General features: G+C 38.4%; 1 protein-coding gene across 1 annotated transcript in view; it reads right to left on the bottom strand.

Annotated features, from left to right (window-relative positions):
- Positions 1–12345, bottom strand: part of xkr7b (XK, Kell blood group complex subunit-related family, member 7b) — a 90115-nt gene extending 77770 nt beyond the window's left edge. Inside the window, exon 1 of the mRNA XM_067446588.1 lies at positions 11770–12345. Coding sequence (XP_067302689.1) covers positions 11770–12245 — 476 coding nt within the window. The 5' untranslated portion in view covers positions 12246–12345. The remainder of the gene's footprint in view (positions 1–11769) is intronic.
- Between the last annotated feature and the right edge of the window lie 805 nt (positions 12346–13150).

Genomic DNA, 13150 nt, shown 5'->3' with positions numbered 1-13150 from the left:
ACTCACGCTGCATCAGCTGACGCTAAGGGGCACCATGACGCAGCATCTCGTTCACTGTTCTTAGGGAACTAAGGTTACAGTCCTAACCAGAGACGTTCCCTTTGGAAAGGGAACTCGCGCTGCGTCATGGTGCCCCATAGCATCAACTGACGCAGCGTCTCGTTCCCTGTTCTCGGGGAACTAAGGTTACAGTCGTAACCAGAGACGTTCCCTTTGGAAAGGGAACTCGCGCTGCGTCATGGTGCCCCATAGCGTCAGCTGACGCAGCGTCTCGTTCCCTGTTCTCAGGGAACTAAGGTTACAGTCGTAACCAGAGACGTTCCCTTTCGAAAGGGAACTTGCGCTGCGTCATGGTGCCCCGTAGCGTCAGCTGACGCAGCGTCTCGTTCACTGTTCTTAGGGAACTAAGGTTACAGTCGTAACCAGAGACGTTCCCTTTGGAAAGGGAACTCGCGCTGCGTCATGGTGCCCCATAGCGTCAGCTGACGCAGCATCTCGTTCCCTGTTCTCAGGGAACTAAGGTTACAGTCATAACCAGAGACGTTTTGTTTACATCAGTATGGGATTGAAAATCAAATTTCATTGGTTCAGATAATACTGAAATATTGACTCATGCCATCGAGAATTCGCTATGAATATTCACAAAGTTGGAATGCTGTTGTTTAAAAAGGACACAACATTTGTGCTAAGAGGAAACACAGCGCCAGTCTTAGAGAAGCGAGCAGAGAAAAAAGGTCATGTTTCATGGTCAAGGGAAAGGTATCTCAGAAAAAAATACAAATCAATATACTTTTAGATGTTTAATTGTTATTTGGAGCGTTGGGGTTGCTAAACGGGGACTTTATTATTCACAAAATCTTTCACTTGTTTTGCCTGTAGCTTGAAATTAAATTCCATTTTGACTCATTTTGCCAGCATGGGTCACATGTTGATTCCAGAACATGTCTCACTTGGTAAAATCACGGTGAAAGATCCAAAGTCAAAAAACTTTTTTTTTTGACTTGGCATGGCATCTAAAATGCAGCGTTCAGGTGTGAGTTGCGCAAAAATGGCAAGACAAAGCACAATGGTCAAAATATCTGTCTAATTGTCCATTATGTGTGAGCAGAATAAACTCTAATCCTGATAGTGAAAAATCTGGTTACACAATGTTACATTCTTATTTGACAATTATCCTCCATATAACTAAGTTTCTCACAGCTGGCTCTTACAGATAACCCCAGTGTCACATCTATTCTCAACTCAGGCTTTTCAGCGCAGTCCACGAAAAACAGAAGACAGAATCAGAGACAGACTCTATTAAACCTCTGCCCTGATCAGCACGAATATACATATCATAAATGAATATGCAAGCAACCGAGTCAATGAGAGGTTACGCACCTAGGGAGTTCTTTTCCCTTCCTCTCCTGATGTGACATTATTACATTCGTTCTGTATTCAGGAAATCTTTCACTCAGAGCAGAAATTAAAATGTTCCTACAATGCGCAGCTCCACCTCTCTACACAGAGAACCGCCAGTGCTTCTCTCTTACTCTCGCTCTCCATTCCTTTCAGAGTTTGACAACAGAGATAAGATATATGTCATGTGATAAAAATTATGTGGTAAAGTAAATACTACATAAAAATGCAAGTTAGTTCAGACAAGAATTTAAAAAACAAGTCAATTCTATATTAGTTCTCAATTCAAGTAAAGAAAGTGAAGTTTCTAAGTAAAGAAAACACTAAAAGCATGACTTAATTCAGTGTTATGTTGTTTGAGTAAAAAGATGAAATAGAGTTGAAATAGAGTTGCAAAGTAATCTTAATTTAAGTAGAAATTATTCAGAAAACGTTTTTACTAAAACTTATATATCATATACACACTGTATATGATGTTTGCCTGGTTTTTACATTCAAAAACATCATAATGAATAAGTAATAGGTTTTTGGCAACCTGATCTCACAGAATTCCGTGATGGGTTCACGGAAGTGATGCCTATGTTATGTCAATGACTGACAGGCAGCATCCATGATCCACACACGGATTCCCTGTTCAACACCTTATATTCGTCAGTTTGATTCAGTCAGCATAATTTTATTTACTTTTATTTTCTTTTTATTCAGACACGTTTTGAACACTTAACTCAATACCTTCCCTAAACCTACCCATTTGTGTATTATAAAAAAACAGTATATAACAGATACGCCAGGCACAATTTATTCAGAAACCACAAATATTTCAAGTGTTCCGAGGCCAAACGATTGATTTGTGTGAAGAAAATCCCCGAAAGCGATCAGTAACGTCGAGACCATCCACCGAATATTGAAGCTACACTGTGTGATATTTTCCCCCATCTAGTGGTGTAAATGTATATGACCATCCAGTGAATAATAGTTTCTGTTCCTCTCAATTCTGATTTCGTTTGAACTCCTACGGTGGCCGATTTAGTCCAAGATTAACATGGCAATCCCCCTCTTCACATTCGACACGGTGCCGTAGAGTGTTAAAACGCGAAAGGCGAAGCTTGAATTTACGGGTATGTCCCTCTAATGTACTTTCAAGATGGAGGGGCAACATGGTGACCAGCATTCGAACCCCTCACCCGTAAGTATTTTCAATGGCATCTTATAAACTTACGAGAATACTTTATAACTTGAAAGAAGTAAATATGCATTAATGAGCACATATTTTTGAAAGAACTAAGTGTTTTTAGCTAAGAATAAACTAATAAAGTTACACAGTGTAGCTTTAATACATTTCAAATATTGCCGCCGGAAGAAACGTCACATCAGCTTTGACAGCATTGGCCGTTGTTGCGTGAACAATTGCGTCATTACGTCAGCTTTGATTGTAAAATGCCATTGGCTCTCGTGTGTCTCATGACTGATCGGGTCATACTGAAGAGTCGTTTGTATCATTTGACTGAGAAATATGAATGAGTGCGTGTGTGGAGCTTGGTCATCATTTCAACGATTAAAACATTAAGATCAACTCTGTTCTTCACATGAAGATATCGTATGACTTCAGAAGACTTGGAATGCAACATGAGTTAATACTTCTATACTGTTTCTGGTCCGTTTTTGCAATAAATAACTGTCTGTGACTGTAGTTTACATTTATTTGCCTGTTATGTGTTTTATATTGTTGAGTGGGTAGGCTTAGGGTAGGAGTGGAGTTAGTTGCTCCGAAATATAAAAGTAGGCTATAAATATTCATAAAATCATGTCTACTTTTACAAATGCAAATAATTAAATTTGTGTTGGGAATCCGTGTGTGGACCACAGATGCTGGTTTTTGAGCATGCCACATTGAAGACTTGGAAGTAAACGCCCACTGCTATGATTGGATAGCAGTTTTGAATACCACCTCAAATACAAAATATACTCCAGCCTGTGTGAAGATACGTACATAATCAGTAGATATCAAACATAACCATGCAATACTATATCACATAGAATTAGGTGTTAATCTTCAGGCAATAGTGCTCGCTGCAGAGCATCTGGAGCTCAAGGGTGGTCGATCGTTTTATGAGCCAGCTGTCAATAACATCTTTTCTTTGACTAACACAGACATTTTCAGCTCTGAAACTTACAGGATATCCTTATATTAAGATGACCTTTTATGTATCAAAAGCTCAAGGGAAAGTTGATTTCTTAATTCATGACTCATTTAAAGTTACTTATTTTCTTTATTCCATGTATCACAAGTTTCAGTGTGTCACAGCTGAATATTATATAAAATAGAGAAAATGTGAGAGCACAAAAAGAAACAAAAACAAAATAACAGAAAACTAGAGTTGCTTCATGCTTCAACGTTGATTTATAATACATGCGAGTTGCTCAAGTCTCAAGGTTTCTTTTGGACACAAAGAGAATATCAACACCGGCTGACAGAGCAAGGCATTTCTTCACCATCTGTTGAACAAATTCTACTTTTTATTACTTTCTAAAATCTTCTGAAAAGATCTCTCTGATTGTGTATATATATATTTTTTATAAAAAGTCTGAGTGTATGTGTAAACAAAATTAACGGCACACACAGTCATTGCCAATCCAGATGTTCAAAACAGTGGAGCTGCCCAGAACTGTCACAGCCAATCAGATCACAGTAATATGATTGACAGGTGTAATTGCACTGGAGAAATAGACACCATCACAGCGAACAGATAAATCAATGTGCGTCCTCTTGGTGATATTAAACTCTGAAGTATAACCTGTTTATCAGTCAAGGACAATCAAGGGAGATTTCATTAAAATTTTAATTTTAATAAAAGTAGTTGTTTTAAATAAATAAATAAAAAATCTGCCAGTGACAGATTGTCATTTGATTGATAGATTGAGACAGTAAATATACACACAAACATTCATGAGTTGCCTTTTAAACCAAACGCATCATAAAGTTTCACTGCAGCTGAGTTGACCCCATGTCCCATGTGAGCTCATAAAACAAAACACATCCTGTGAGCTCTGATGACCTGTCAGAATTGATTCATAAAGAAGCGTGGTCAATGACAGATAGCCATGTTCCTATCCAAGATGTTGGAGGGGAAAAACAGCTTGCATGTGGCAAGCTCTTAATGTGCCAAGATTTTTTTTTTTTTAAATGCATGTCAGTTTCATGTTTTTTTTGTGCAAAAACATACCATTTCAAACTAAAGTTTTGATTTAAGGATTATAAATAAAAAAAACGTAAGCCTCAAATACATTTGAGTGATGATTATTATTATTGCATATTTTTAAAAGGTTAAGCAATATTTTTAAAGCTTTTCTTACAAATATAATGAATTTATAATCCTGAAAAGGTGTTATTTCAATTTTATTTATAAAATATTATAATATATTTATAAGTTATTTTTTTATTTGAATTATACTAATATAAATTAGCTTTCAGTTTTAGATCCTCAGTTTTCAATTTTAATTTTGGTAATTAATAATTCTCTTATGTGCTTTTGTCATTTTTATTAGTTTCTGTACTTAAAAGCATTTCTTAATACAAGATTTTTATATTCATTTTTTTTCCTATCTAAAATGTATATTTTATTATTTTTTCATGTTTAAAAATATATTTGTAAATCGTAGCCACGCTTTACTAATTCCATGAGTATGATTTAGTAAAATGAGGAAACTCATTTAGTTATACCATGCTGTTGTAGTGTAAGTTGTGGGAATGATTTGTTAATTTGTGACCATGAAATATAATTTTTTTTTCCCCTGCATGTCATATACATGTAGATAACAATATTGTGCTGAATTTTTCTTCAAGTTACTCAATGGAATGGAACCAGCCTTGCCCTGTCATAAAGCCAATAAATGCAGTGCTTTTCTCAAGAATTTCTGATGCTTTTTGTCTTCATTATGGTCCCCACAATGTATTATAAACAAGGACACACACATACACAAAAATATATTCCTTATATATTATGCACATTCAAGTCACTGCCTGCATGAATTGTATATTTGATACATTTTGGAATGAGTTCATATTCAAATCCAAGAGACATTTATCCAAGTCTTAACTTAAATCGAAGTCATTTAAGTCCAGCCATGTGTGCTATATGTTTATAACACACATTTAAAGTCATCAAGAAATTCAAATGGACAATTCTTGTTGTTTTATGGCATATTGCATTGTTCATTATAAATGATTTATCCATGCACTTAATTTAATTATTTTGTTTTAATTCATATGCCCTCTTAATCTTTAATCACAATAACTTCTCCTCCCTCCTTCTCTGATGACGAGGGTGGGACAATCTGTCACTCACATGAAATCACAGCGATAGCAAACCACAATGATCCAACCAATTCCCAATGGACAAAATCAAGTCGTTTTTAAAACTCGTCTTCTTTTTCATGCCGACTTTAACGCTGCTGTAACGGAGGCCAGCTAGTAAAGAGCCATGCGAGTAAACCTCACTCCCCTGGCCTCAAGGAGCTGCGGTCTTCAGCATAATTTTTAGCCTCTCCTCCTCTCATCTCAGTTACAGAGCTGGTTCAAATCCGCTTGGCGCAGTGTGGATAGGACCGGTTAAACTGTCCTGGGAGGAATTCCCCTCTAGCTCTAGAAGCATCCAGTATTTAAATCGATATTGTAAATGTGTCCTCGCCAAAGCTGAAGTAGAATCCCTGAACATATGAACAGTCCCTAAATCTGCTCTCCCACACATCTGCTGGCAAAAACTTTAACTCTTTAACTCGCTCTGACAAGCAGATGTGCACAGAGGCATTCACACAGGACAAACAGCGCTCAGTGTAATCTATATTCAGCTGCTGTTTTTAGGAAACCTGTGAACACTCTCTCCCCTTCACACACACACACGCACACACACACACACACACACACACACACACACACACACACACACACACACACACACACACACACACACACACACACACACACACACACACACACACACACACACACGCACACACACACTGTGTATCTGTCTCTCCATTGTGAGTATTTTTCCAGCATCTGCTGTGAAGAACTGGGTCAGCTCCAACAAGACAGACAACATCAGGTTCTTGAGGAAGGGAATGAGACAGAGAGACTGACAAGTGGATAGAGGGATGGCAGGGGAGAGGAGACAAAAAACAACCCGCCCCCCATTCTCTAACCGGTTTTTAATGACGGCCGTATCTAATAAGGAGTTATTTTCTCCATTCCCGGACCTGGTAAAATGTCACTTTGAGGTGTGCAGTTGAAATTGGTGAGGTGTTTTCTGCTTTAAAATGCTCCTCACGCACACCGGCTGCGGTGTAATGCCTTCAGCTCGGTGAGAATATCCCCATCAACTCCCTTAATGGCCCAGCGGATACACCCCACTGCCTTACACACCTGCAACACACATATCACAACAGCTGCTCTGTGCTTGAGTGCATCTGTATGCGTGTGTGTGTGCGTGTGTGTGCGTGTGTGTGTGTGTGTGTGTGTGTGTGTGTGTGTGTGTGTGTGTGTTGGCATGTTTTTGTGAAATATCAGGACAATATCAGGATGTGTATAATGACATGGGTATGACACAGGTATTACAAGGAGAGGCTGAAATATGAGGACATTACCCATGTCCCCACTTTTCAAAATGCTTATAAATCATACAGGATGAGTGTTTTTTTTTTTTTTTTTTTTTTTTTTTTTTTGAGAAAGTAAAAATGCAGAATGTTTCCTGTGATGGGTAGGTTTAGGTTTAGGGGCAGTAGTGGATAGAAAATATGGTTTGTACAGTATAAAAATCATTACGCCTATGGAATGCCCCCACATTTCACAAAAAAACAAACGTGTGTGTGTGTGTGTGTGTGTGTGTGTGTGTGTGTGTGTGTGTGTGTGTGTGTGTGTGTGTGTGTGTGTGTGTGTGTGTGTGTGTGTGTGTGTGTGTGTGTGTGTGTGTGTGTGTGTGTGTGTGTGTGCGTGTTACAAAAGGTCTACCTAAGCCTTTACTTCAGCTTGGTAAAATGTGTTTTTTAAGACAATGAAAACTTTATTCAGCCTAAAAAAGTTTAGTGACTCACATTCAGTACAGAGGGTTGCAAGCCATGCTGTACAAAGCAGAATCATTCCATATTGAAGGGAACAATAAAATCCATACAGGACACAGTTTGTTCATATTTTATTGTTATACAACCAAAAAAAGCTATGAACGCTTCAATATACACGTTCAAAAGTTTGCAGTCAGTAGGGCATTTAAAAAAGACAAAAAGAGAAATGAATGCTTTCATTCAACAAGGATTTTAATCATTTATAATGTTACAAAATATTTCCATAAAAATGTTGCTTATTCCTATTCATCAAAAAAATCTGAAAAAAACTGCATCATGGTTTCAACAAAAATAGGAAGCAGCTCAACTCTTTTCAACATTGTTGCATGTTGAAATACAGTTGTAATACAGTTTTTATGGGTTGCTTTGGTCTTGAATTTTCTCAGATTTGAAATTCTCAAAACTACCTGTTCAATCTTCACATCATTGTGCCACATGTGCACATCAAAACAGCAGTTTCTCATTTCTTTGAACAAGCTGCAAATGCTTTTGTACAACCATGCCAATGATTATGTACAATTCTCTGCTGTTTCCTATTATCAATTACTTATGTCATGTTGATCAAAGTGCATTATAATGGGTCTCTGTTAGTCTCACCCCCACAACATTTAGGCATTAGTTCATAGCATAAGTCTTTACATGCAAAATGGTTGAACAAGTTGTCATAATATGCCAAGCATATTTATACATGTCCATTAGACGTCCACATTTCAGCTTTATTTTTTTTTTTTCCTTTGTGCTATGCAGTGCAGTCTTTTTTTCTCTCTGTATCGCGATGACATGGTCTGTCAACAAGTGACAGAAACAGTAAAAGCGTAAATGTGAATCGGTTTCTTGCAATTAAACTCCCACATACACTAATAAGGTGTAACCTACAATTTACAATAATTATCATCGAAACTTTAGCCATATTTTACATCAGAACATCCCTCCAGAGTGCACTGTTATATTGATAACATGACTCAACAATTTGACTGTTTTCTATACACAATGACAATCCATGTTTTGCTATTTGTACCGAATTATTTTGTGAACTGTTTTTCAAATATCGAGGATGATTCGAGAAAAGCGAATGAGACCATCTGTAATTGTTTCTTGAGCATCAAATCAGAATATTAAAATGATTTCTGAAGGATCAGGTGACAATACAGACTGGAGCAATGATGCTGAAAATTCAGCTTTGATCACAGAAATAAATTACATTTTAAAATATTTTCTAAATGTATACATTTTTATGTATTTTAAATTGCAACAATGTATCATAATATTTCTGTTGTTACTGTAGTATATCATATATTTAATTTGAATCACTTTCACGTAAGTGACAGTGTTAAAATGTAGCTACAAATTACAATAGGAAACCAATTATGTGAAATCATCGGGACAAACTCCTCAATGATAAAGATGTTTGCAGACAGACAGACAGATGCAATCTCAGACACCACACGCTTTACAAAATAACTGAGGATGACTCTGCTGATTTGGCTTGTTTTGTAAATCCAGTTCCTGCTCTCTGCAACTGATTCAAGCTTTTCCAGCTCTGGTTTATGTGAGCGGTGTGCATTGATCGTTCATTCCAATAACTCAATTTTCTCAGTCGCTTTATGTCTCTTTAATCTGCTCTTTTTGGCTGCTAGAGAAGTGCTAGGTGTTGCTCTTTTGACTACTGATATTCAAAAATACCGTTGACCAGCTAAGTTCATAGAGGTGTTCCTGTGAATGCATCGATTTGAGCTCAGGTCATGTGGCTTTATATAAAACAGAAACATCCACTCACACACAACAAACAGACCGATAAAGCACTGCACAGACGTCCGAGTTAAATGTAAATGAACACAAATCAGACCTGCATATGGCTAGCATATGACCTCTAAAACAGTAATTCCCAACCAGGGGCACCAAGGAGTTTCCATATACTGTAAAAAAAAAAAAGTCATACTTTTAAGGGTAAAACACTGTAACAATGCTATGGTGAAAACATGTTAATGCTTGTTAACTGGACTATATACAGTGGAAAACTGTAATAAATCTAACAGTTTCATTTTTAGAGTAAAATACTGTTATTTTTAGATGTAAAAAAAACCAAGCTAACTTAAATTCTCAGTGAAAAAATTTGACTTTCCCAGAATTCTCTGACACTTCACATTTGATGATCTTTAATTTAAATAATTATGTTTATTCTTAGTTTTTTTCTTAATAGTTACATAAAGGTTTATATATATATATATATATATATATATATATATATATATATATATATATATATATATATATATATATATATATATATATATATATATATATATATATATCCCCTGTTATTGAAATCCCATTCAATTTAATTTTTCAGTAATCAGTAAAGGGCTTGCCAATAAGTGTGTTGATATTTATAAAGACAGTGGAAAAGCGTTCTTCACAAGAACATAATGCTCCGTTCTATTCTTCTCATATCTCGTCTCTGTCAATCAAACCACACAATCCAATATCTCAACAGAAGCAGCAATAAAATAATAGATTCTATATTTATCATTGACATTTATGCATTATTTTAACAGATGCCTTTATCCAACAGACAGAACCTGCATATATTTTCAGGGGCGTCTGCTTAATTGATTTAAACTGGAATCAAAACCAAAGTTCCGTGTGGACCTGTTCACGGCTGACAGACAGAAAACAAAAAGGTTCCCTCTTTCCCGCAGACATGCACGTCAACCCATGCAAACATTGCCTCACAGAGCATTCCGTTTACAACGGTTCACAATAATAAATCATATTTAGAGAATTCAAGTGGGAGGTAAAGAGAGCGAGACAGACTGAAAGAGAGTGAGAGAAAAGGAAAGAGAGGTAAGAGGAATATGTTGTGGAGAATGATGGCATCATGGCAGGAAATGCTTTATCCTCTCCCACATAATCACTGAGACACAAAGTCCTCCCTGGCCCTGTGTTAATAATTTAGCACTTAACTACCAGTAAAACACTCGCACACGTGTGGGAGGGAATCGCTTCCTCTGTCCCTGCTCTGGAATAAAGGAAAGCAACATCTGACACGGGAAAAGCCTCCCTCAGATGCATTCTTTCCTCCGGGAGCTTTCAGCAGCAATCGTCATTAGCGAAACAAACCTGCTCGGTCCTTCAAGTGCCGGTCTGGCGTCTCTCTCTCTCTCGCCATTCCAGGCCCCAACAAGCGCAAAAGCCATAAAAGCATAAAGAAACAAACATCTTCCTATTATGTTTCCCTATTACAGTTGACAGTGTCATCCCGAAGAGCGTGTGATGCTCACAGCGATCTCCAAACCAGCTGTGGCACTTTTGAAAACTTCTCCAAGAACAGAAAAAAAAAAGATTTGGAAGTCATCCACAGAAAGCCAGATTAAGGGATGAAGGCAAACCGGCAATGCAGAGAAAACCGGCCTGGAAGTTGTCTGCACTCCCTGTTGCCAATAATGGAGGGTTGCACAATGGGCTCAGACTTTTCAATTATTCCGTGGACTGAGATCCACTGTGGATTCGACCATGCCGTTTTGGTAAAGTACAAGCATCTGTCTCTTTTTATAGGGCAGAGGTTCTCAACTTAGTCACAGCTCTGTTCTTATATAGGACACGGACAGGATTTACATGATAAAATGCAACTGACAATATAATCAAGTTGAAAAGCCTGTTTTTTGGGGTCCAGGCAAACTTAAATTCAATTTAAATTCAACAATAACAATAGCAGGATGCATACTTATCCATGAACGAAAATATGCAAAGTAAAAGAAAAAATGACGTAAACAATATACAATATAATCCGTTTGGGTCACCACATAAAATTTGATTTCAGACTCACAGTTTTTAGGATATACTGGACAAAACCTGGAGCCAGCGCACAGATGTCTTCAGAATCAGAATGCGCATTTATTGACCAAATTGCTTTTATTACTTAATGGTTTGCTCAATAGAGTCAATTTCAAAATAACCTGAGGGTGATGTGACCGCGGGGCCACCAGAGATGGCACCGGGTGCTCAGTACACCTTGGCACACCATCTATGTTGGCAAACAGCAAAGACATGCAGCCAAGATGAGCGAGTCGGGATGTAGATAGACAAGGATGCGGCTCTTTCCATCTGTTCTCAAAGCATCACCAAGCATGAGAGCCACAATAAGAGTAACATCCATTCCAAGAAATCAGACACTATGGACGAAAATGAGCACTGACTGCTCTGCGCTTATAGTCTCTAGGAGAAGTTCTGGATATTAGACTTAATGCACCTTACCTCCAGACCTGGCCGAGCTGCAAGATGTGAATGATGGACTGGAAGAGCCACATGCACACTCTGCAGCATTTCCGCGTGCCGTTCGCTGGCAGGGTTCTGTCGCTGCCGCTCCGCCGGTCGCTGTCCTTGGTGCTGAAATTGCATCCGTCCCCAGTCGGGGACGCGCTCATCTCCGAGTAATCGTACACGAACCACCTGAAACTTAACACCTGAACCACCGCGGAGGGAACCACCACAAACACTAACGTGAGCCCGAACCACCAATATTCCCGCCTCAAGTAGTAGTCCGCTGCCAGCCACAGGTCGGTGGCTCCGTCGGAGAAGAAGACCAGGAGGGCGCACAGCACCCAGCAGCAGTCCAGCAGAGAGAAGCGCTTCTCGGCGTGAGGGTGCAGAGGAGCCGCGCTCTGCTCAGGGCCAAGCAGACACCGAGAAGCGCTCTCACACACGGCTGCTCCATCCGATTTAGCGGCCATGTTTGTTGTAGAAAGAGAGTGGGCAAAGGAAAGCGAAGTACAATGAGAGGGGAGGGGGATGTGTGTGCTGGAGAGTGTGTACGAAAGCTCATGGGAGAGTTGGGAGAGAGCGAGCGAGCGAGAGAGAGAGAGAGAGGGAGCGCGCGCGAGAGAGAGATGGGGGGGGGGATTGGGGGTCTTACGGACAGACCTCGGGATATTATAAATGAAAATGAATGACAGCTTGATATTTAACCTCAACTTTGTGGAATGAATAATTTTGCTTTAATACTAAAATGCATTTACGGCGTCCTGTTATTGCTATATTTTCCACATTAAGTGTTTTTATTTTTTATTTTAAATTTATTTTTTATCTGACATTCTAGGATTTCCTTAATCTTCCTTAAAGGATTAACAGAAAACCAGTTTAGCCTAATACTACACAATGTAAAGTACCATGTTGAGATTTATATTTAAGACATAAATAAAATGTAATTTAAAGGTGCAGTGTGCAATATTTATGAGGACCTATTGACAGAAATCCAATCCAATACATAACTATGTTTTCAGGGGTGTATAAAGACCTTACATAATGTACCATTATGTTTTTATTACCTTAGAATGAGCCATCTCCATACACCGCGGGTCCCCTTACAGTGAAGTTGCCATTTTGTTTCTACAGTAGCCCCAAACGGACAAACTGCTCTACTATGTCGGCCACCATTAGCCTGACGTGGTCATACTCAATTCTAGTCAGAATATGAGTCTGAAACCCCTCCATTGGGCTGTGATTATGAGGCGTGTTTCAACCGAACCAGGAAAGACATCAATTGGATAGACCTTTGTCTATCCAATTGATATCTTTCCTGGTTCGGTTGAAACACGCCTCATAATTGCAGCCCAATGGAGCAAACCAATCAGAGCAA

Source organism: Pseudorasbora parva, chromosome 6 (assembly GCF_024679245.1).
Source record: "Pseudorasbora parva isolate DD20220531a chromosome 6, ASM2467924v1, whole genome shotgun sequence".
NCBI lineage: Eukaryota > Metazoa > Chordata > Actinopteri > Cypriniformes > Gobionidae > Pseudorasbora > Pseudorasbora parva.
The sequence above is the reverse complement of the archived record's forward strand: the minus strand, read 5'-3'. Positions and strand labels throughout refer to the sequence as shown.